General features: G+C 37.9%; 2 protein-coding genes across 2 annotated transcripts; both read right to left on the reverse strand.

Annotated features, from left to right (window-relative positions):
- Positions 1 to 4,944: 4,944 nt before the first annotated feature.
- On the reverse strand, positions 4,945 to 7,710 carry LOC754907 (deleted in malignant brain tumors 1 protein-like). Its single transcript, XM_030995765.1, has 4 exons — positions 7,530 to 7,710; positions 6,174 to 6,497; positions 5,374 to 5,682; positions 4,945 to 5,000 (listed from the first exon to the last, which is right to left on the reverse strand). Exons 1-4 carry the CDS (start codon positions 7,708 to 7,710, stop codon positions 4,945 to 4,947), a joined length of 870 nt encoding a protein of 289 aa, XP_030851625.1.
- Positions 7,711 to 12,190: 4,480 nt separating this feature from the next.
- Positions 12,191 to 24,917, reverse strand: LOC105439313 (deleted in malignant brain tumors 1 protein-like). Its single transcript, XM_011668160.2, has 10 exons — positions 24,725 to 24,917; positions 23,883 to 24,212; positions 22,812 to 23,141; positions 22,126 to 22,272; positions 16,394 to 16,585; positions 15,765 to 16,094; positions 14,903 to 15,232; positions 14,242 to 14,571; positions 13,389 to 13,718; positions 12,191 to 12,489 (listed from the first exon to the last, which is right to left on the reverse strand). The coding sequence occupies exons 1-10, from the start codon at positions 24,915 to 24,917 to the stop codon at positions 12,191 to 12,193; spliced, it is 2,811 nt and encodes a 936-aa protein (XP_011666462.2).
- Between the last annotated feature and the right edge of the window lie 858 nt (positions 24,918 to 25,775).

The raw sequence follows: 25,775 nt of genomic DNA on the forward strand, positions 1-25,775 counted from the left end.
TGTGTCAATAGGAGGCGTTTGATTAATAGTATTTATTCTCGACATCATGCGAAATTCAGACTTTAATCCAGATTTCGTTGCCCTCCTAGTTGGAAGATAACCATCAAGATATGTGTCTGTTGAGGACTTTTGAGTTGCATGCTTCATGTGCATGTCTTTAGGAATTGCGTCTTGTTTATCGCTATGCCTTGTTCTTGTCATTCTTTTGTCGTTGCAAGAACCTGATACACATGCGGCTCTCGTAGCTACCTTGGGGGTTAATTCAGACCTCAAAGCTGTGGAAGATGGAAGTAGGTAACCATCAAGATCTACGTCTGTGCAAGTCGTGGGTTTTTTACCAATAGGCTTCATGTCCATGTATTTATGAATCGCATCTTGTTTATTGCTGTGTTTTGCTCTAGACATTCTTATCTCATTGTCAGATCCTACTTCTTCTGCAGTTGTCGTTCCTATTTCCATGTATACTCTTGGTTCCGGAGTTGTTGCAGTTGGTAAAAGATAACTATCAATGTCTTCAACTTTAGAATTAAGTCTTCCACGGATAGTATTCATGTCCATGTATTCATGGGTTGCGTTTAGTCCGTTGTCGCCAATGATGTGCACCTGTTCACCTGTCGTGTTTTGACTTACTGCCAAAGCAACCGGCGATTTATTTTTCCGAGATGATACAACGGCTGACAAGCGTTCTGGTAACTTGGGTGGGGAACTAAGATCCTGATAGATTGAGTCTAAGTTCTGAAGGTCTACAGACCTAGAATGCATCAAATCCATGTATACAGTTGCATCAAGATTCTTTTTAGCTCTTCTCTTCCGGGATCGACATAGGCAATATACGAACGCTGCGATAAGAATAATGCTCGAAACGGGGATACTTATTCCGAGCAATAGGAAAAGATTGCGGGGGACTTCATAAAATTGTAGATTTTCAGGTTCATCTAGCCTGAAGTGTCCAGGTATGTTTGGAGTATTTGAATACAGATATGTATTACCAAGATCTGTCGATAGCCCTTCACGGGTGGTACTTGGCAAAGAAGGATCAGTAGTCTCGAATTCAATAGTACTAGTAGATTCTGAAATATAATAAAGAATTGAGAAATATTCAGTAAAAAACAACAACAGCGCTCATCAAGGATCAGTAGTCTCGAAATCAATAGTAATAATAGATTCTGAAAGGTAATAGCGAGTCATTATAAGCAACACATTTCTCTATTCGGATGCCTTTATGCTAATGTAGCTACAGTAAGTCTTTGATTACTTCATTATTGTTATTTTTCTTGTCCTTTTTAATAGAATATATGAATACAAATAATTTTATTTTGTGTTATTAGAGCTCAAGTTGAATCATTTCGTGTATAAGTAACAAGGGGATTAACTTCATTGTCGTATCTAGGCTTTAGCAGGAGGGGACGGGGTCAATGGGGTTGGTTTTCACCCGGAGCAATGGAAATTTTTGTGCTCTTGCACTAAACGAAAATTCATTGTCTGGTAGCTGTAAAACTAGATTAAAATGTCGAGAAAACATACTTCCTGGGTAGCAAACGGCTCCTGCATCCCTTGTATGGCTGCATGAGTAACGTTCAACCCCTTCATGAGCACAGTCAGCTAGGTTGTCTTCTGTTCCCTCACACTCGACATATAATAGAAGAATCCGACTAGAGCCCTGACCAAACCTAGCAGATATCGGTGCGTCCAAAGATCCATCAAACCCAAGCATTCTGCAAACTACCCTGGCGTCTCTCAGGTCCCATGAATAATCACAAATAGTTCCCCATGATCCATCATGCATGACCTCTACTGTGCCTTCAGCGTCATTAGATCCACCGAATAGACGAACTTGAAATGGATTCGGATGGGCTAAAAATGAATTTTAAAAAGTGTTATTCGTTTTTACCAGTGTAACGGTATAATAATTACAGACAGGTTTAGCAACATTTTTGGAGATGATTACATTGCGAAAACGTAATTTTTTCAGGAAAATTATTTACGTTTCGATATCATTCATTTTAAAAAAATGAACACAATACATATGTGTTTTTTTTTAATACAAACATCTCTTTTGATATATGATAAACCATGTCAAATCTAAGCTTTGCCTTCATTTATCAATGCTGTAGTGTATAGCCTTTTCCCATTGCCTTGGCCTTAGCCCTGATGATTCAAAGCGTTTTTACTTTTTCTAACAATCCCAAGGCAATTTCATTAATTTTACTTTTTGTTAAAGTAAAATTGTAGTTTGGTTGCTTTGTCTGATAATAGTTTGTTACGAAAGCAATACCAATTCTTCATGTAGGTGAACATAACAGATCAAGAAAATGTCCCTCTTGCAACAAATCCTAAGAGACCAACACAATGTCCCTCCTCTGACAAAAGAAGTGCCCCGATGTAAAATCACCCTTGTTTTCCGTCATTCATGTCAATACACATGCCTTTTTCGATAGGAGCTATACAGTGCTATTTAATCATGTCAATGTAGCGTAATAATTTGTGTTGTTTTAGTTTACTTTATTTTAGTTAAGAAAGTTATATTTTTTATGATAGTAATACATGTATGTACAGGGCCATGAGCGTCAGAGCCTGGCGGATACCGGCGCTATATAAATATCCATATTATTATTATTATTATTATTATCTATGTTTCTTGGCTTTTTTCACTGCTGATTCGACCCCCTTCCCTCCACCAGTAGAAGTACAAGTCAAATCTGGCTTTTATAAATTATATTTAATGTCACCTGCGACAAAAAGCGTCCCATCGAATTAACACATTTCATTCCTTTGAAGGCGAAACAATACGCAAAATAGATGGCGCGAAAAAAGCATCATATGCGCCACTAAAACGCAGGGTAAAAAGACATTAGGAATTATTTTGTGAGATAAAAGCAACAATTTTCTAAAGCTCGTTCGCAATGCGCTTTATCACAACGTAATTGAATTAATGTAACTCATAAACATCTTATTAAAGGGTTCAGATAATAACTAGAAGAAGAAGAGAATGTCATCGTCATTCCTACGCTCCTTAAAATTAGCTTTTGAGTTGCATCAGTATAATGTTAATACTGCGCCCCATAAAATAGGATAACGTATGTATAGTTTAAAATGGCACTTGCGAATTTTCAACATTTTAAAGAAATCTAAACTTTGAGATGCTTTTTTAATTTCCTGGACAAGATTAATCCTGGTATTCGAGAATATCGTGTATTATTCATTATAAGTCGAACTCTATACCGCTTAATTAAATTGCTCCCTTATATATTCATGTGTCAAATGCCTTCAATTACTTTGAAGGTTTGCCCCCTGTCGTCATAATAAGTCTGGGTGGAGGGGATGAAGACAATTTTGTTTTACTCGAATGTCATAATTCCTAGCTACGCCAACCTTTGCTGTGCAACCTTACATGAGATCTCTAATTCAACGCCTGACATATGAAGTAAAATAAAAGCCTTAGATTGTACATTGGGCCTAACAGCAAATTAAAAGAAGACAAGGGCACTGAGTGTTTAAGAGATGTCATACATCATCTGATGATACTAAAATGCAGTGCAAAACATAATAAGGGGTTTCCTGCATGATTTATTAACCAAATGCGAGCTCCAAATCAAGCTTTGTTAAAGATATAGTCCCATGCAATCGATATGTGAGGCAGGAGCGCTTGAAGTCCCTCTTTATTAATTAGCTCGATTCGCTTGCTCACCAGCTATTTACATGTAAGTCCAGGAAATCGATAACAAGCATAATAATAAGGAGGTAATAAAAAGGGGATTATGAAACTGAATATATGTAACAGTTTTCCACCCCCTCCAATCCCACTGAAAGAATTTCCATTAATATTGTTATTTATTTCATGTAGGCATTACCTACATTTAAAACACAGCTTGTTTGGTATAAAGAAGCCATGTTTTTTTTTTGTCTGTTTATGTGTGTGCGGACATCCATGTTTGCACGTTCCATTTTCCCGAAATTTATTTATGATTGGGCCTTGGCCTTGCTGGTCACCATGGTCAATACCTCAGTCGCAAGGTTCGGGACTTTACTGCAACGCTCATATGTGTAATGTTAAACCAAGGAATTTTGGAAGCATTTAAAAAAGGTTGATTGAAAGTATGGCTTTTAAAAAACATACCTCCTGAATAACAAATGGCGCCGGCATCGCGTCCATGACTACAGTAATTTCCAATCCCTGGATGAGCACAGTCTGCAAGGTTATCTTCTCTTCCCTCACACCCGACATAAGCTAGAAGAATACGGCCAGAGCCCCGACCGAACCTAGCAGATCCCGCTGCGGCTAAGGCTCCATCAAACCCAAGCATTCTGCAAACCACCCGCGTGTCTCTCAGATCCCACCAAGTATCACAGATAGTTCCCCAGGATCCATCATGCATTACCTCTACTCTGCCTTCAGCATCGTTAGACCCACCGACAAGACGAACTTGAAATGGCTGTGGATGGGCTGAGGAGAAAATTATTTTTTTCTATTTTACCTTTTTCACATTTTGTGAATGTTTGTGAAATAAGCCTGATCATTTGCATCAACTACTATTGAAAATAAATTCATGTGTAAATGACCAACAACGATTTTTTCTTTATGTACCGTTGGGGTGAAACAAACATAACACGTACCTGTCATTCTTCTTCATCATTTTATTTGAAAGAAATCGCTAATATATCCCGAGAAAAAAAAATCGAAGCAGCAACTTCAATGCTATTTTACTGGAGATCTAGTCGAAATTATTTTATTTGAAAGAAATCGCTAATATATCCCGAGGAAAAAATCGAAGCAGCAACTTCAATGCTTTTTTTACTGGAGATTTAGTCGAAATTAAAATTTCGTATATCAGCAGTAAGAGTTTTCCTATTCCACTGTCAGAAAGAAATAACAGCAGTCGAGTTTACTATTCGAAATAAAAAGCGAGTAATATCAAAGCGAGTGTTTTAGAATTACTGCTATATTTAGTCTTTATAGATCGACTCAAAACCTGTCTCTGTAGAATACGGACCAAAGACACCTTAAAAAAAATAGGTTTTGACATAGAATCATGAGATAGGATTTAGCTGCGTTCAATTGCTACGAAACAGTCAACATGATGTTTGTACAAGTAAAAGTAATCCATGATTGAGTAGAATGAAATCAGTTTTTGTGAAGAAGAAAAATTATTTCTTTAAATACGATATATACATTAAAACTCTTATAAACTATAATACTTAAATACATATATAGATTAGAGCAACTATAGTAGTTCCTCCTATAATCTGGCTTCCCGATAAAGGGAATTCGTTGGACAAATATGACGGAAAGATCCTTTACCTACAGAGAAAATAACTTTTCTTTATATTAAACATTTTCTGTACACACTAGCTTAAAACGGGAAGGTAACTTACTCCCTAAATAACAAATGGCACCAGCATCTTCGTTGTGTCCACAGTTATGAACTCCAACCCCTCTATGTGGACATTCTGCTAGGTTTTCTTCTGTACCCGAACACCAAACATCATCTAGAAGAATATCCCCTGAACCTTGACCAAACCTAGCAGATCCCGGTGCGTCCAAGGCTCCATCAAACCCCAGCATTCTGCAAACCACCCTCGCATCTCTCAGATCCCAGCTGTCATCACAGATAGTTCCCCAGGATCCATTATGCATGACCTCTACTCTGCCTTCAGCATCGTTAGACCCACCGACAAGACGAACTTCAAATTGCTGAGGATGGGCTAAGGAAAAAATTATCTTTTCTTTTTTACAATTTTCACATTTTGCCAATCTTTATGAAATAAACCTTATCATTTGTCTGAACTACTCATGGAAATGAATTCATGTGTAAAATGCCAACAATTTGATGTTTTCTCTATATACTGTATGCATGACAAAATACAATACAATTGTAATTCTTTTTTATCATTTCATTGGAAATAATTTGCTAATATATCCACAGGGAAACAGGGCACCAACTTCAAAGTTATTTCACTGGAGATCTGGTCGAAATTAAAACTTTATATATAAGTTGTAGAGTTTTGCTATTCCCTTGTCGGAAAAAGAAAACGAAAAGCACTCGACTTATTTAAACTATTCGAAATAAAATGCAATAATATCAAATTAAGTGTTTTAGAATTACTGCTCCATTTTGTCTTCGTAGATCGACTAATAATCTTATCTCTAGAGAATACGGACCAGAGAAACCTACCTCCGGAATAACAAATGACGCCTGCATCCCTGGCATGTCCGCATGAAGTATAATTTCCAATCCCTGCATGAGCACAGTCTGCCAGGTTGTCTTCTGTTCCCTTACACGCAAGACGAGTTAGAAGAATAGGACCAGATCCCTGACCAAACCTAGCAGATCCCGGTGCGGCTAAGGCTCCATCAAATCCCAGCATTTTACAAACCACCCTCGCGTCTCTCAGATCCCAACTGTCATCACAGATATTTCCCCACGAGCCATCGTACAGTACCTCTACTCTGCCTTCAGCGCTGTTAGACCCACCGACAAGACGAACTTGGAATGGATCTGTGGGGGAGAACCGGGGATGAATCTTTTTTTGCTTGAAATGTGAATAGTTTTGCCATGTCACATTTAGACCAAAGGAGTGCAAACTTTATGGTTAAAACGCATATAAGGTTGTTGATTTTGAGCCCACAATCCTCGAGAGCAAACGCCTAAGAGTCCCGAAATAAGTGTGGATAGCGACAAAGAAGTTTGTTAATACAGCCGAAATCCCTTTCTTAAAAAGAGAAAAACTCAACATATATATATATCAAACGAAAAGTTTGTTCAGGTTTAAACAGTTTTGTTTTCACTTAGATATAGATAATTTTCAATTAAAGCTGTTACTTTTCATATCTACTGCGTAATATATTGATAGGGAATTAAAATAAGAAAATAACAAATTTAATATAAACCAAAAGCTGTGAAAGTAATTATTTTCCCTCTTTCACTCGTTTTTCGCTTCGGTAGTTAAGAAGAAAAACAAAGTGCATATCATACATTTGACTAAAATCAAACGAAATCTGAAGAAAAAAAGGTATTCAGCAATTCAAAAGTTATTCACGGTCTTTGTGCACAAAATAAATGTGTTTTGAAAATACCTTGGACAACATTAAAATCATTGTTGCTTACAAATCATTCATGAAAGGTAAGACAAATCCCTAAAGGCTAGTTCAGACATGGCGTGTAAATGAATAGCAACTGCGCGCACCAAGGGAAACACCTAAGGTAATATATATATATATATATTTTTTTTTTTTAAGCCACAGTCTTGCCTCATCTTGTCTGAACGAGCATTTACCGTCAGTGTCAACGATCAGACGTACCATGAATGGATTCGGATGGGCTTAATTTAAAAAAAAAAAAAAAATGTATGAACAAAAGCTACCTAAATATATATATTATTGTGTGTTTGGGTTTTAAAAAAGCAATAAGACTGCATGTTGGTCAATATTTTTGACCATCTAAGCTCTATTCTTTTTGTTGTTGCGATTTTAACAGTATGCCATTTACAATTAGGACTAGTCGTTTCCTTATGTCCAAAAGAGTTCTTACCTCCTGAGTAACACACGGCGCCCACATCCTTATGATGCCCACAGGAAGAGTCAGGCCACACACCTAAACAGTCGGCCAGGCTGCCTTCTGTTCCCCAGCAAATGACACGAAGAACATCACCAGAACCCTGACCAAACCTGGCCGATCGTGGCGCGGCCAGGGCACCGTCGAACCCCAGCATTCTACATATTACCATTGCTTGGAACAGATTCCAGTAGACATCTCCACAAATGGTCATCCACGATCCATCGAACAAGACCTCGACTCTTCCTTCAGCATTGTTGGAGCAATTTATGAGACGTACTTATAGGTAGATGTCGATTAGTTTCTGCAAAACTACGTTTAATTGTATTTTATCCAAAGTGATTAAGTGTGACCCAGAATTAACCTTTTTCTGAAACGGATACGTTGTCCTCGTTTTATATATAATACTATCAAAACTACAAATCAGATTATTTTGATCGTGAAGTTGTCATATTACCTAACACACCTGTTAGGTAACAGGTGTGTTGCTAGACTTGGAGGGGGGTGGGGGGGGGGGGCAGGGGTAACACTAATTGTTTATACTGCTGACATTGTCCAACAAGCTTGTTTTTTTTATGTGAGACTGTTTTTCTTTTACATGCGAATGAATTCTTCGTGGAAAACGCAGAAAATTAAAGATATATGTTGGTAGAGTTTTATAAAAAAAAAATTGAACCAAGTTCAGGTCACTGATAACGACCTGAGCGAATTTAGTCATGTGTTTGGTAACAATGGTTCGAAATTGGCAAAATATAACTCAACGATATTGTAATGAATTGTTCATGTGGTTCATGTATGTAATGTGAATATTCATTCTCTCGCAAGTGCGGCAAAGACAGAAAGCTGACATCTCTTACATGCTTCCCTCCTCAGACTAGTCAGTCGTTCCTCCTTACAGGTGAGGACCTGTCGAAAGAATATGCATCATTGAGAACTATCCAGTTTCTAAAGAGCTACATCAAGAATGACCATTTCCTATGTTTCATGGTGGAAGCACCATTTTTCGCGGGAAAACATTTTCAAAGTATTGTATCCGCAATCTTTTCTTTTCAAAACATACCATAGAAATTTTGAATATTTCTTTACACACTAAATAGGAGAGTTCTCTCTTTGAGAAAAAATTAATGGCATTGCAAATAAGAGACAAAACAGTTACAACAAAAATTATCAAAAAACTTACAACGCCTAGCTGGCAACTGCAACTATGTACTCATGGTACAATAGCCTAGGTAATTAATTGACAGCTAGGTTAGTAATGTTTGTGCATATTGGTCAAGGTTTCCATGCACGACCAAGATGATAATGTTTTGCTCGATGTATGGGCATACGTAAAATCATGTCCTTCCATACTCAGCCGTTTCAGGTTAATAATGACAATGTACTTGTTTGCATATTCTCTTCAACATTACATCTGTATTATAAGTGGAAACTAGTTCTTCCCTTTCATGCTTCCTCTTTTATTTTTTGTTTGTATATGATATATGTAATAGCATATGATATCGGCGTGATTTTGAGGGGAGTTTTCAACGCAGTTTACCTTTTTCCAGCGGCCTCTTGGAACCTGTTCTTGTGAGAAACGGCTGAGATCAACCACGAGCTGTGCCACGAAAGGTTCTTTTGTTTCGAAAAATGCTCTGTTTTTTTTTACGACGATTTTGAGACTTTCTGTACTTCTCGGTATCCCCGACTCCGGGAAAACACTTCTTAGATAAACGCATCAGCCTGAACGAAGGAAAGTCATTGCATCGACGTAAACGAGTTTCAGATGGATTGTCACGCAAGTCATAAACCGACGTGAGTTGTGATATAAGTTGAGATCGGGTAGATTAGGCAGTCCAAGCCAGTCCGTAGTCAGTTTAAACCCATTATTAACTAATTCTACCTCGTTCCCAATACGTCCAAACCCATTCTAACTAGTTCGCCACTTGTTCTAACTAGTTTTTAACTCGACCACCCCGTTCAGAGGCAGTTTAACTCTTCCTCATCTCGTTCTGAGTGCGTTCGAACGCGCTACTAGAGCGTGTGCAATCCCGTCCTGACTCGGGAGTTATAAAAACCCAGCGGGTTTTCGCCATTCCTCATTCCCGTTCAACTTAAACGCTTTAGGCTTTGCAGATCAAGAAGTTCAAGTCAAGCACCTATCACACCAAGCTAGTTCTCACTACGATCTGAAAAATGTTGCCGAACGGGCTCGAACTGTGTTTGAACGGATTGAACGTATTAGCAACTATTTACGATCTTTTTAAGGACTTCATGGACGGGCTCGGACTGGCTTGGACGGGAAGGGTGGTCTAGAACTTTGAGACTATTCAAAATTCTCCCCGTCCTGCAACTGGACAGAGTGACAACGTACTTAAAACGAGATTAACGTACTACGAACGGAATTGCCGTACTTCGATCATACTAGGAACGTGTTACCACGTGATGTGGTCGAGCATCAATGAGGAAGAACGCGCTGGGTTTGTATAGCACTCGAACCAGGACGGGATTGCAAAGCACGATAGAAGCGCGTTCGAACGCACTTAGATCGAGATGAGGACGAGATGAACTGTCTCTGAACGGGGTGTTTGGGTTATAAACTAGTAAGAACAAGTACCGAACTATTAAAAATGGCTTGGACTGCTTGGAAATATCAAATTTATCCGATCTGAACTTGATATGAACTGACTGTGGACGGGTACAGACGAGTTGGACGTATTGTGGACTGTTAATGAACGAGCTAGGATCGTATTAGAGACATTAGTCCAGTCCGAGCCCGTCCATAAAGTTCTTAAACAGGTCGCAAACGGTTGCTATTACGTTCCACTCCGTTCGCACACAGTTTGAGCCCGTTTGGCAACGTTTTCGAGAACGTAGTGAGAACTAGTTTGGTGTGATGGGGGCTTTACATGCGCCAAACTAAGATATTGCAAACAATGGGTACGAGCAGGGCTGAGAGGTGCACAGTCTAACTAACTTTAGCACGCGTTATACAGTGCCCAAAGCGTGGTAACGTTGCACACTCGCGCACATATAGAAATATCACATGCTCCGGCGTTCAAATACAACAAAATATGTGAATCGACAACTTCCAGAGTGAGGTTATATTTCACCGAGGCAGCAGGCTGAGGTTAAGATATAATGGCTCGAGGCACATTCTAAATTGTTAAGTGATTATATGTTATACTGAATGCATGCAGTATTTGTAATATAAAATTGAGGGTATTTGCGACCTCTTGCCTTGATTCCTTGGAGCCGATCCATGCGCGCTGCCCAAACAATGGAGTATAATATGCAAGGAAGAGAGGTGCGCAGATGATTCTCTTTTGTATGCGTTATACCGTGTTAAAAGGGTTGTTGTATTTTGCAAAGTCTTCCACATTATAACAATATATTGAGTGTCACGTAACCCCTTTATAGCCAAATGGATACTCACTAACAAATACAACAAACAAAAGGAAGAAACATACTGCTGAGGAGCCAGAACTGTTATTTTGAAAGCAAGATGTTAAGCCTGACTAGTTATCCCTTTTATTATCGTTAGGATAAATATATATTGTGAAAATAGATTATTTGGATAAATAGAAGGGACTTACATATAATTATGAATAATCTCTGTTTCTTCTCTATTACTTAATGAATTAATCCAAATCTAAAGTGTTGATAGTGATAGAGGCTATCGAGTACATTCAATATCTAAGTAGTTTGATATGACACGTCTATAACCAAAGAAGGAACGCAATATGATTGATACGATTTCATTTGTTTCCATTATTGTACATTCCTTGCTATGTCGAACATTTTGCTCTTATTTGGTTAAGCAATTACACTCGTCAATTTATTTACAATCTTACAGAAGTTATTATTCGTGTATCACAAAGAGATAAACTTACAGAAAATATATGATACTTTCATTTTTTGTACCCTAATCCTTATTGTTCTTTCATTATTTCAACACTGATAACGTAATTATTGTCGTTTAGCCTGACATTTACATGAAAGTCTGTATTACTGTCATACATTTTGTCTTGAATGGTATTACACAATGGAGAAGAAAAAAACCTATATATGTCTGACAGTGTCTAATCTACGAGTTGGTTTAGATCAGTGGTTTGAGGATAAGTTTAATCATTAGACATGTCCATTGAATTAAAAAGTGATTTAGAAAAACAGTTGCGTGTGAATAGTAATAGAATCGGCATTAATCGTCATTGAACTAAGATCGTGTGGAAATAAAGATAATTTTAATTTACTTGCTGGGCTTATGACCGCCATTAATAATTACATTTGACATCACTTTCAGTTTTCCATCGTGCTGAAGCGGAAGAATCCTTTTCGACCGTGGTGATTAGTTACCACTAAAATACGGCTCTCATTCGATAATCAATTATTTCAGCACACTTGTGTACATCCTTACAAATGACGAATAACCCCTTCTCATAAGTGTCTAATTGTATCGTTTATCTTATGTATATTTTACCCGCAGTTGTCATGTCCATATATTTATGGTAATAATCCCGTGTTATATATTTTTTTTCACGGCAGCCTCCAGTCTTTTCTTTAAACTCATAGAAGCTTCAGGAGTCTTTTGAGGTACAGTTTTATTTATTTGCACACTGGTTAGTGTTTTCGCTCGAGTCTGTGTCGGAGTTGTCCTCTCACGGGAGAAGATATCCATCAAGGTCCACATCTTTCCCCGCTGAGGGCGTTTGGTAGACAGTTTTCATGTCGGTATACTCATGATTATTCGATTTATCGTCACGAAATTGATCAGACGTCGCTGTCACTCCATCATCCGATAATGCGTCCCTGGTCGGAAGGATATATCCATCGAGATCAAAGTCCTTGTCATTGTCAGGTGTTTCATAAACGGTATTCATGTCCATGTATTTATGTGGTTCTCTTTGTTTGATGTATTGCGAGAGATTCAGATCTGTTTTTCCGTCGCCATCAGTTGCTATATTTGATTCATAATCATGATGAAGCATACCGGATTTTCGTCTATCCGGTAACCGAGGTGGGGCGTTCAGGTCTTGATAAACAGTGTTGAGCGAAATAGCTTGCAGTGAGCCAATATTCGTTACATCCATATAAATATCGGCGTTTACATTTTTCGCAACCCTTCTTTTTCTTATTCTATGAAGACAGTACCAGCAGGACAACATTAGAATGATGGTAAACAATAAAACGCAAAGCCCAAGTAGAAATATCTTTGGAAGATCTGACAACAGACTCGGTCTTGTATTCAAGTTCAGATCTTCAATATTAGTCTGGATTTCCTGATTGCGGGAAATGTTCTGCGTACTTGACGATACTACTGTAATGTCGTCAGGAGCTGTCATCGTATCGTCAGTTGTAGGTGTCGTAACATCAGGCGCGACTAAATGGGAATAGGCAGCCATATCTATGACAAAAGTGGAACATCAGATAAATATCATAAATAAACAATTCACATTAAGACATTTCATATTTTCAAAATATATACGGGAAAAAGGATAAAAACATGGGCTATGATAATTATTATTATACAGATATGAACGCGAAGTTGTGTATAAAGTTTTGAATGAAGTTATGAGAGAGTTAGTAACTTTTTTAAGTAATTAAATCCTTTATTTCTCGTCTTTGCGCTGATTCCAGCTTGAATCATAACTGCTTAATATAGTGCCTACGATTCCGTTGCCCTGTATACGAATATTTATCTTTATAATGAATTTCGTAAATAATTTATTACCTTTTCCTTGTAAGCAATTCATTCATAATTGGATTCAAAACGTGTCAATATTAGTTAGGTCACTTTGAAAGGTTGGATGAAAGATGCTGACTGGATGCAATGTGCGTTAAAGTTGAGTATTTTACCTCTTAAGAGACAGGTGGCCCCAGCGTCTTCGTTATGTTGGCAGTTTTGCACTCCAAACCCTAGATGTGCGCAGTCCGCAAGATTGTCTTCCGTTCCATCACACCCGACATGAGACAGAAAAATGTCTTCGTTCCCCTCTCCAAACTCGGCTGAACCTGGTGCAGTCGAGGCGTTGCCGAATCCTAGCATTCTGCATACTACCTTTGCATCTTGCAAATCCCAGCCATCGTCGCAAACTGTTCCCCAGGTACCGTTGAATCTGATCTCTACTCTGCCTTCAGTACTGTTGGATCCACCCACGAGCCGTACTCCAACAGAATTAGGATGGGCTAAAACGAAAAAGAAATTTCTTTTAGTGTAGCAAAAATTGTCATTCCCTTTCCTTTTCTAGTTCATATAATCATTTGGGTATGCTTTCAAATTAAGTCAATCTTTTATTGGAGTTGCGGAGTATTTTAATAATCGTATCATGTACTATATATCTGTTTAACCTCCTATCGGAGACATCCCTACTAGCCTTTGCCATATCGGGGGAGATGTGTCGACATTTAGTGAAAATGTCCAGTATGCCAATTATGACTGTAAAACACATATTTTAACATAAAGGACCATCACTTCACTAGTGCCATTTTTTATTGAAGCCACTCATTCTTGCACCTTCTTGAACTTGTGCAAACAGTGTCTTTTCGGTGAGAATGTCAGTGGAACGCCTACAATTAGCATGACTGGGTGACGCCTTAAAACAGCCAAATAATAATCTTTACAGGGTGATTAGGAAACCACTCTTGCGCCTGACTATACCATAAAAAGGTGTGCACACAATATCATTTTAGTGAAAGTATTGACACATACCTCCCGAGTAACAGATGGCACCAACATCCTCTCCGTGTCTGCAGTAATTGACACCTAACCCAAGATGTGCACAGTCCGCAAGATTTGCCTCCGTTCCGTCACAACCAACAAGATTGAGAATTATATCCCCAGATCCCTGACCGAACCTTGCAGATCCCGGTGCGTCCAAGGCTCCCTCAAACCCCAGCATTCTGCAGACGACCCTCGCGTCTCTGAGATCCCAGCCATTATCACAGATAGTTCCCCAGGATCCATCGTAGACGACCTCCACTCTTCCTTCAGCTTTGCTGGATCCATCGACGAGCCTTATTTCGAGAGGATTTGGATGGGCTGAGACAAATGATAATGCAATCAAAACCAATGAAACGTGAAATAACACACAAAGTGAAAATAGATTGCACATGGCAGTTATGTATATGTTATTTGTGAAGTTATTGTAGTGGAAAAGTTTGGATGGTTTCAATATGATTCTTAAGCTGAAATATTGGTCTCTTCATTGATTAAGCCGGGAGCAAATTGGTGGAATCAATAGACTTATTATTAACATTTTATTTCTTGAACATATCATCCTCTCAAGATCTTTCACGACTGACAGTAATGGATAATAAGTAAACTCTTAATATAATGACATATCAGGACTACATTTTACGGTTAAACATACCCCCATTGTAACAAATAGCGCCTGCATCTTCATCATGTCCACAGTAATGTACTCCAATCCCTCGGTGAATACATTCTGCTATGTTTACTTCTGTTCCGTCACATCCGACGACATCTAGAATAATACGCCCAGAGCCCTGACCAAACCTAGCAGATCCCGGTGCGTCCAAGGCACCACCAAACCCCAGCATTCTACAAACCACCCTCGCGTCTCTCAGATCCCAGCTGTCATCACAGATAGTTCCCCAGGATCCATCGTGCATAAGTTCTACTCTGCCTTCAGCATCGTTAGACCCACCGACAAAACGGACTTTGAATGGGTCCGGATGGACTACAAGAGAAAAAGAACTTAATGACTGTTTTTTTTTTATAGATGATATCATTACAAATGTCAACATACGTTCGATGAAAAAAGTATGACGGCAGTGTAAATGAATCGAGTCGTATTTCGGTTGTTATTGATTGCAAATAGGTATTATTTCATTACTACCTAGTAATTAACTCTATATTCAATGCGGAGTGTAGACGTGAAGAAATTCAACACCATTGTGCCTTAATCCAATGATGTATAGAAGTAGGGACACATCTTATTCTAACATGATTATTATGTACAATCCGTTACAATACCTGCCTCCTCATAAATCGACCAAATGAAAACAAATTGTACAATGATAATAATTGTCTATTTTGTGATAGATTCGGCTTCTTAACAAAATGGTTTCTTTAGTTATATAAATAAATTCATTAAGAGGCAAAAAAGGAGATTGTTAAAGTCACTTATGAAACGCTATTCTGATGTTCGTCCTCAAAGAAAATCTTTAACGGATAGGTGAAAATCAGGTTATAATGCCTAGAAATCATACCTCCTGAGTAACAAATGGCACCTGCATCACTTGTATGACTGCATGAGTAACGTGCATTCCCGGAATAACCACATTCTGCAAGGTTGTCTTCTGTTCCGTCACAGTTTACCCTATCGAGAAGAATACGACCAGAGCCCTGACCAAACCTAGCAGATCCCGGTGCGTCCAAGGCTCCATCAAAACCCAGCATTCTGCAGACTACCCTCGCGTCTCTCAGATCCCAGCCAACACCACAAACGGTTCCCCAGGATCCGTCTTGCAAGACCTCTACCCTGCCTTTAGCACTGTCAGATCCATTGACAAGCCGAACTTGGAATGAGTTCGGATGGGCTAAATTATGAAAATATGTTAAAACGGATATCATTTTTATATTTTCGTTCACATGATTTGACTACATATTTTTCTTGAATTAGGAATGGCATGGACAAAAATAGAAATTAATTTGTCAATCTCAATTGGGTATTCCTTTGTTGCATTTCATGTATTCATGTATTTATTGAAAGAGAGACTTTCGGAAATATTGTAAATATTTTATGAACGTACTTAAATTTAGAAAAAGTAATACAATTCTGAAAACATGCGCGTTTTACATTTTGCAATCGATTAGTAAATAAGTCTCAAGTCCATACCTCCTAAATAACATACGGCACCTGCGTCCATGTGATGTCCGCAGGGAATGCTGGCCCCAAAGTATGGACAGTCGGCCAGGCTGTCTTCTGTTCCCCAGCAATCGACACGAAGAACATCTCCAGCACCTTGACCAAACCTGGCTGATCTTGGCGCAGCCAGGGCACCGTCGAACCACAGGATTTTGCAAACCACTCTTGCATCTTTTAGATCCCACGAGGCACCACAGACAGTGCGCCAGGATTCACTATACAAGAACTACACTCTTCTTTCAGCATCGTTGGAGCCATTCACGAGACGTTATTATGGTGGAAAAGTGTCTAAGGTGCTATTTCTTATCCGCTTCCCATTTAGCAAAAAAAGTTAGCTTGGTTTAATAGATAAAGCGTTTTAATATGTCTCTGAAATCAGAAACAGCTCCGATTCTCCCTCTTTTAAATTGAATAGTGGATTAATTTTTGACAAGTGATATTGTTCAACCGTCAGTGTATGGTATCGTACTCCTTGGTATATCCTTGAAAATTGAATCTAGAACAATGTTCTTGGGGACAGGTTCGTTTTCCCCAAAAGCCGGACTGCTACCCGAAATTTCTTCAAGAATCAGAAAGGAAAGAATATGGAAAAGCAGATTGTCTTGTTATAATACAAAGGTTTTAGAAATATTCTTAAGAGTTTTTGAAGGAATTAACTCCGATTCTCGAGAAAAAAAAGTTATGAAGCTATAACAAGGATAACTCCTTTCCTTCCAGTTAGAAAGTGGTTCACGCCTATTTCCAATTATACGGCTAAATAAACAACAATGTTTATGTAAAACCCATTATGACATACAAAGACGGCCACTGTTTTGTCCTTTGGTGAATATTAGTGGAAAGCAGATATTGACTTAGTTTGGACAAAGGCGTGGAAGAGTCTATTACCACATTAGCTGTACACCGTGTCGGATATTGCGAAAAGCGACATAAAAATAACGAACGGGTCCATTCTGACACGGGGTTTAAGGAAAGGCAGAACAATAGAGAAATATAGATCCACACATTTCAAAGAAAATTTGACAAATGATAAAGGTTAAATGTTTTAAAGCTGCGGCGATCAAACGCGTATTACTAATTAGACATGCGTCGCGAGTACCTTTGTTCTGTATTTAAAAGAAAATTATTCCGAATAAAATAATTATCCCATGGTACTCACAATATGTCCTACATTTTTGTTCACTCCTATCGGTAAAATGTATCTAATATATTCATATTCAGCACTAAATGTGTAAGAAATAGTTTTAACTTTCTTTATCTTTTTACATTCACAAATATGAATAGAGGTTTGTTTTTTTAAAGATATTTTATTGTTCATTCAATTTACAAAAAAAATGACAGATTGATAATGTATATATATCATTTAACATACCATTACAAGATATTAAAGTCACATTACTCCGACATAAATTCAATTCCATTCAATTTAAGTTTATAAATGAAAGATATATCAAATCGCACCATTTTAACATCTCGTCATCAAACTTCCAAATGCATAACAAAGCATAAATAATAATAATAATAATAAATAATAATGTTCAATTCTTATATAGCGCATATTACAAAATTGTCTCTATGCGCTTAGATACGAAAGAGAGAAGAGAGAAAAGACATGAAGAATATTGAGCTTACACCGTTTAGCAATTACAATTATCAAATCAATTACAAATTTCACATGTTTACTATATAAATTTAAATTTAAGACTGGCATGATCGAAACAGATATGTTTTTAAGTCGGATTTAAACTGATGTAGTGAAGGACAACGTTTTAGAGACTCTGGAAGATTGTTCCATAGTTCTGGTATGGCATACTGGAAAGCACGGTGCCCATATGTTTTGGTGGATGTGACTAAAGGTGTGAATGTATGTTTTGAAGATGAACGGAGATTGCGAGTTGGTAGATGACGTGAAATAATATTTTGCAAATACATGGGAGTATCATTGTGTTTACATTTATATGCAATTGTTAAGAGTTTAAAGATGATTCTATCTCTTACAGGTAACCAATGTAAATCATACAACAAGGGAGTAATGTGATCTCGTTTACGTTTACGTGAGACAATTCTAGCTGCACAATTTTGAACTCTTTGGACCTTGTCTATGAGAGAATCTGGTAAACCAAACAACAAACTGTTACAATTGCCAATACGACTCATAACAAATGCATGAACTAGCATACATACATTTGGTCACTAATTATCACATACACATAACAGAATTCATATAGTATTACAAGATAATGCAGCTCCATTACCCCCAACATAAAGGAAATATATGATAACAATTCGCACCTTTCCGTTTTTACATCTCGTTATCAAACTATTACAAATGCTCAAGAAATCATATATACGTTCAATTACTAATTAGTACAGAATCATGTACAGTTGGAAGTTATTACTCATCTATAGCAATATAACATGTTATGCACTGGATGAACAATATTTCAAAAAGAGCTTTACGCACACACGCACACGCACCCTCCTAACACACATACACATTCATGCACACACACTTTTTTAATTTTATTATAATAATTTTGTTTTATTCCTCCAATAGTGTAATACAAACATACACTTGAATAAAATAAAAATGTTGTCAATATTGATTGCTTATACATAAACAAAAACATAATTAAACAAAAACTCATATGCAGTATATATAACTGAGCAAAAATTGAAAATAACCTTAAAGTACAAAAACATAAGTCAATTGTACATATTATTCACTTATAATAACAAAATAAAAAATAAACAATAAAAATTGGAGGTTATTTTACTGGTACTCCCAGATCCCCCCCCCCCTCACACAAACACACACACACCACAAAACACACCACATTCATACACACAAGCATACAAACACACACCCCAAAACACATCCTATCACGACTACAACAAAAGTTACCACGCTGTGAACATTTGCGCAATCTTATATTCCACACACGCACGCATAATCAATGCATGAATATACCCTTTTCATTTTGGGGGGGAAAATGAGTGTACACTATCATCCGAATGAGAACCTATGACATAGTGTATGTATTTCCATGCATTGTTTTTTTATTTGTATGCCGGAATAATAAATTGATTGTGGGACAGAGATTGAAAAACATGGAAGTCTTTTTTGGAAAATCGATTGGTTAAAATAATACATATATATATTTCGTGTTGAAGTGGACCACTCCATTTACATAATCTCACAGACAAACTGGTGATAACTATACATCACTCTGTTCTAGTGCGGTTTCGAAATGATCAAATTATTAAATTCGAGATTATCAGTAATTAACTTTACAGGCGTTACAATAAAGTATCAATAAACTGACGATTGTAATATCCTTGGATTTCAAACAGTATTTACAGGCACGTTTACATCGTCAAAAATGACACTTCGTTTAGTACATCATAGTGAGTGCATCACTATCAAAGTATCTGATTTCAATATTTTCACAATACATCTATCCTGGTCTTTCCTTTGTGAGTGTTCTTCTAAAGTTCCATATTTCCTATGTAGACCGATTGATGATCCTCGCCCATTTAAATTTCATCTCAATTATGAACGTCTGTCCAACATGTTTGGACGAAATCATTGTTAAACTTCGTAATGTTTGGTATCTAAAAGAAAGTCCAATGTCAGGAACTATTTCCCCGATTTTTGTCGCTTTTTTTATAATAAAGGCACGTTCACATATAACGTGACAAAACATTATCGTTTTGATATAATGACGTAAAGAGCCATACCTTTACACTTTAACACGTGACAAATGTGCAGCCTTTTTAATTTCTGCATCGGTTTACCGCGCGAAATGTGACCAAGTCTTAAGCGGTTGTGATGTTGGTGTATTCAGGTATGATATCGTATTGTCTATCTTGCGATGACCTTGCCACTTTGACTTTGTCATCACCAAGTGATACGCCAGTTACTGCCATTTTAGCATTCGGTGGGACTCTAGCCTGGCGTGTTGAGCCAGGATAATTGTCTTTATCTGCAGAAGGCTCTTCATGAACAGTTATCATGTCCATGCATTCATGTAGCTCAGTCGCTGTACTTCCTTTTGTTATGGAGGCAAATCCTACATCTTTCACATATGGACAGTTTATCCGGGATCCTTGAGTTAATACAGATGGATCCGTGTCTACGCCTACATCCGTATCGGAGTTGATATCCATATACTCGTGTCTGTAATTTCCTGGAGTATGTTTCGGTTCTCTGTTGACACTTGGTTTCTTGTAACACCGTTGGACACCATTTACATTCAGAGCAAGTTCGTTTCCTGAACATGAAACACCCGGTAGAAGATACCCGTCAGTGTTCATGTCTGTAACGCCTGGGGGCTCTTGATAAACAGACTTGATGTCCATGTATTCATGAATTCCATCTTTTCTGCTGGATTGCAGTGTTCCTTTCAAACTTCCTTTATTGTCAATATCGGGTAAACCAGTTGATATTGCTCTCAAATTCGGGGTAACTTCGTTTTTGGAGGGTGTAACGCTTGGGAGAAGATAGCCATTTACATCTTTGTCAGCGTATACTGATGTCACACTAGGAAGAAGATAATCGTCAACATCAAAGTCCGAACCGGATGAAGGATTTTGATAAACAATGTTCATGTCCATGTACTTATGATCTATATCATGTATATTGGTGTGTGTTGTTCTCGTCATTTTGACGTCATTCTCTGTAACATTGGCAGCCGTCGATACTATTGTTGATGTCAATTCAGACTTTGAAGCTGTTGAAGTTCGAAGAAGATAACCGTCAATATCTCTGTGTGTGTCAATTGGAGGCGTTTGATTAATAGTATTCATTCGCGACATCATGCGAAATTCAGACTTTGATCCAAATTTCGTTGCTCTCCTAGTTGGAAGATAGCCATCAAGATATGTGTCTTTGTCTGTTGGGGACTTTTGATTTGCATGCTTCATGTGCATGTCTTTATGAATTGCCTCTTGTTTATCGCTATGCCTTGTTCTTGTCATTCTTTTGTCGTTGCAAGAACCTGATACACATGCGGGTCTCGTAGCTACCATGGGAGTTAATTCAGACCTCAAAGCTGTGGAAGATGGAAGTAGGTAACCATCAAGATCTATGTCTGTGCCAGTCGTGGGTATTTTACCAATAGGCTTCATGTCCATGTATTTATGAATCGCATCTTGTTTATTACTGTGTCTTGCTCTTGACATTCTTATCTCATTGTCAGAACCTACTTCATCTGCAGTTGTCGTTCCTATTTCCATGTATACTCTTGGTTCCGGAGTTGTAGCAGTTGGTAAAAGATAACCATCAATGTCTTCATCTTTAGAACTAGGAAGTCTTTCACGGATAGTATTCATGTCCATGTATTCGTGGGTTGCATTTCGTCCGCTGTCGCCCCTGATGTGCACCTGCTCACCTGTTGTATTTTTATTCACTGTCAAGGCCACCTGCGATTTTTGTTTCCGAGATGATACAACAGCTGACAAGCGTTCTGGTAATTTAGGTGGGGAATTAATATCCTGATAGATTGAGTCTAAGTTCTGAAGGTCTAAAGACCTAGAATGCATCAAATCCATGTATACAGTTGTATCAAGATTCTTTTTAGCTCTTCTCTTCCGGGATCGACATAGGCAATAAACGAAGGCTGCGATAAGAATAATGCTCGAAACGGGAAGACCTATTACGAGCAATAGAAAAAGATTGCTGAAGACTTCATTAGATTGTAGACCTTTAGGTCCATCTGGACTGAAATCTCCAAGCATGTTTGGAGTGTTTGAATACAGAGATGCATTACCAAGATCCGTTGATAGCCCGTCAAGGATGGTAATTGGCAAGGAAGGCTCAGTAGTCTCGAGTTCAACGGTACTTGAAGATTCTGAAAGATGATGAAGGGGTAATCTTTTAGTTAAGAACGACAATAAAGCTCGTCAAGGATCATTAGTATCGAATTCAATAGTACTAGTATATTCTGAGAGATAATTAAGAATGGAGTAGTTTTTATTTTAAAAAAAAAACAAATCTCATCGTTTTCCTTAGTGTCTCAAATATTAAAACATATTGAACCAATAAATTGCAGGAATAAAAATGCAAAGTGATTACAAGTGAAAAATGTATCTATTCAGATTTCTTTAAGCTACTGTAGCTATAGTATGTCTTCGGTTACTTCATTATTGATAGTTACATCTTTCTTTTTTGATCGGAGATATGAATACAAATATTGTTGTGTTATTATTAGTATGGCACAAGTTGATGCATTTTGTGTATTAATAAGAATGGGGTAAACTACACTGTCGTATCCAGACTTTGGGGGTGGCATCTGGAGCAAAGGAGATGTTTGTGATCATCCAATAAACTGTCAAACAAATTCATTGTCGAGTAGCTGTACTACTAGGTTGAAATGCCGAGAAAACATACTTCCTGAGTAGCAAATGGTTCCTGCATCCCTAGTATGACTACATGAATAAAGTCCAATCCCTGAATGAGCACAGTCAGCCAGGTTGTCTTCAGTTCCGTCACAGTTGACATACTTTAGCAGACTACGCCCAGAGCCCTGACCAAACCTAGCAGATCCCGGTGCGTCCAAAGCTCCATCAAACCCCAGCATTTTGCAAACTACCCTAGCGTCTCTCAGATCCCACCAAGTATCACATATAGTTTCCCAAGATCCATCGTTGAAGACTTCTACCCTTCCTTCAGCGTCATGTGATCCACCGACAAGACGAACATGGAATGGATTTGGATGATCTACACGTGAATAGCAAAGACATATATACCTCATTGGCATAGTGTTTTGGCAAAATTCATGATAACTATTAATTATAATTGCTTATTATTGTAATGAAATATGAAAAAAGGTTGTTTCTGGTAAGAAATGCTATAATCAACACATCTCATCAACATAATACTGAAGTATGCGATAATTTTCATGTTATCATGGTCCACCAAACACGCGGTTTCAGCTTAAAATCATCTGTGCTGAAACAAAAATACTAAAAAAGAAAGGTCTGGTTTTGGAAGATAAAAAAGTCAGTGTCAAAAAAGAAAATACATTTTTTGTTTGGGGGGGGGGGACTGAATCTCAGGAATTTCGTTCAAATTATCGATTGAGATGAAAAATTGAGATTTAAGTCACTTAGCTATGTGTTTTTTTGTTTAATGTTCATCTAATAAGCATGCCATTGACAAAGCAATCATTTGTAAATACTTAGTTAAGCGATACAGAGAGAGGGAAGCATACTTCCTGAGTAGCAGATGGCTTCTGCATCCTTTATAAGACTGCAGGAGTAACGTTCAGTAACGTTCAATCCATGCATGGTCACAGCCTGCTAGTGTGCCTTATGTTCAGTGACAGCTAACGTACTGAATTAACAATTACTGAATTGGGGAAATGCAAAAATATACCTTAGGTGTATATGCTAGCGGATACGTAAGAATTATACTCAAATGGCTAACCTATTAAAAATTATTATTAAAAAAAACACATACCTCCCGAATAACAAACAGCGCCTGCATCCTCTGTATGACTACATGGGTAACGATCAATCCCTGCATGAGCACAGTCAGCTAGGTTGTCTTCTGTTCCGTCACAGTTGACCAAAACAAGGAGAATACGACCAGAGCCCTGATCAAACCTAGCAGATCCCGGTGCGTCCAAGGCTCCATCAAACCCGAGCATTCTACAGACCACCCTCGCGTCTCTCAGATCCCAGCCATCATCACAGATAGTTCCCCAGGATCCCTCATACATGACCTCTACTCTGCCTTCAGCATCGTTAGATCCACTGACAAGACGAACTTTAAATAGCTGAGGATGGGCTAAGGAGGAAAGTATTTTTTTTTATTAAATCTTTCACATTTTACAGGAACCCAGATTTGCTTGTATCCACGTGGTAGTTTGTGAATATAAAAAATATGCACCAGGTTTGAGCAAAATAAGATTTGCTTTTAAAACAGCTTGACCGAAATTAACATTATTGCTTACAAATCATTCGAGAAACGTACACAATTTTCCTGAAAGATTGTTCAGCCTTGGCGCGGCAAACCACCAGAGAAATGCCGCCGTGTAAATGAATGGCAACTATGGGCAACAAAGGACACACTTTATTTCTTTATATTTATATATATATATATCTATATGAATAAACGAAAATTGTTATGATGCTGGCACCGATCAGACAAACCTCGAATGGCTTTAGGTGGTCTACATTAAAAAGGAAAAATGTATGAACCAAAGCAAACTAAGAATATTTTCCCCCTTTATGCGATTCAAACAGTATGCCATATAAAATTACGACTAATCCTTTCCTCATGTCAAAAAGACTTCGTACCTCCTGAGTAACACATGGCGCCCGCATCCCAGCGATGCTCACAGGAAGAGGTGGTCCATATGCGTGGACAGTCCGCCAAGCTCTCTTCTGTTCCGTAACATTCGACACGAAGAATATCACCAGAACCCTGACCAAACCTATCCGATCGTGGCGCGTCCAAGGCACCGTCGTTCTCTAGCATCTTGCAAACCATCATCGCTTGGAACAAATACCAGTAACGATCGCAAATAGTCTGCCATGATCCACCGTACAAGACCTCCACTCTTCCTTCAGAATTGTTGGAGCCATTACTAAGATGAACCCCTACGAAGAATACTGTCGATGAGTTTCCTCAGATCTGCATTTCATTGTATTTCATCCCAAGTGATTCAGTGTGACGCAAAACGAGCAGAAGGATCCATTGCCCCTCGATTTATATGAAAATGTGATAACCACAAATTAGATTGTTTTGATCGTTAAACTGTGATAACTATTAGGGGGGCTTTAGCCAAATCTCAGACTGCCGACATTAATTTTGTCCAACGAGCTAGGAGTTTCTTTGTGAGACTATTTTCTCGTTATATTTTAATTAATTCTTCGTGGAAAAATAAGAAAAATAAAGATATAGGTTGGTAGAGTTAAGAAAAGTCGGACTAAGCACAGGTCATTCATAATATTGTGTGTGTTTACATGGAACCTTTCTACAAGATATCACGCCAATTATACCCAGAACGACTGGTTGAAGTTGACTAGACACTAGACCTTTCATTTCTTGCGAGATCTGTGTAACAATTTTTGGTATGTATTGAATTTTACTGTTTGATAGGTAATTATGTTAATGTATATGATGAACAGAACAAATAAATATACAATTATTTGTTAAATTACTGCCCTCTTACATTTAATTATTTCCCGGTCATTTGTCCACGTCTCCCAGGAACCTATTCTTAACAAGCTATGCTTTTTCACAGGTTCATGTATATTTCACAGTGTTGTGCTTTTCTCGTCTGGGTATCCTTTAACATGATAATAGTTGTCAAACACAATTGATGATATATAATTTTGTAGTCTG

The sequence above is a fragment of the Strongylocentrotus purpuratus genome, unplaced genomic scaffold (assembly GCF_000002235.5).
Source record: "Strongylocentrotus purpuratus isolate Spur 01 unplaced genomic scaffold, Spur_5.0 spur5_scaffold_3, whole genome shotgun sequence".
Lineage (NCBI taxonomy): Eukaryota > Metazoa > Echinodermata > Echinoidea > Camarodonta > Strongylocentrotidae > Strongylocentrotus > Strongylocentrotus purpuratus.

Excerpts from the sequence above, each read along its gene's own strand:
- LOC754907 (XM_030995765.1), bottom strand. The coding sequence starts at position 7,710 with ATGCTGGGGTTCGACGGTGCCCTGGCCGCGCCACGATCGGCCAGGTTT. Across the intron at positions 6,498-7,529 it reads CGCCGTGTGTTACTCAGGAG|ATCCATTCCAAGTTCGTCTT; the intron begins GTAAGAACTCTT and ends TCTCCCCCACAG. Across the intron at positions 5,683-6,173 it reads CGTCATTTGTTATTCCGGAG|TTCGTCTTGTCGGTGGGTCT; the intron begins GTAGGTTTCTCT and ends AGCAATTTGAAG.
- LOC105439313 (XM_011668160.2), bottom strand. The coding sequence starts at position 24,917 with ATGGTTTGCAAGATGCTAGAGAACGACGGTGCCTTGGACGCGCCACGA. Across the intron at positions 23,142-23,882 it reads CGCTGTTTGTTATTCGGGAG|ATCATCCAAATCCATTCCAT; the intron begins GTATGTGTTTTT and ends ATTCACGTGTAG. Across the intron at positions 14,572-14,902 it reads CGCTATTTGTTACAATGGGG|CCCATCCAAATCCTCTCGAA; the intron begins GTATGTTTAACC and ends CATTTGTCTCAG.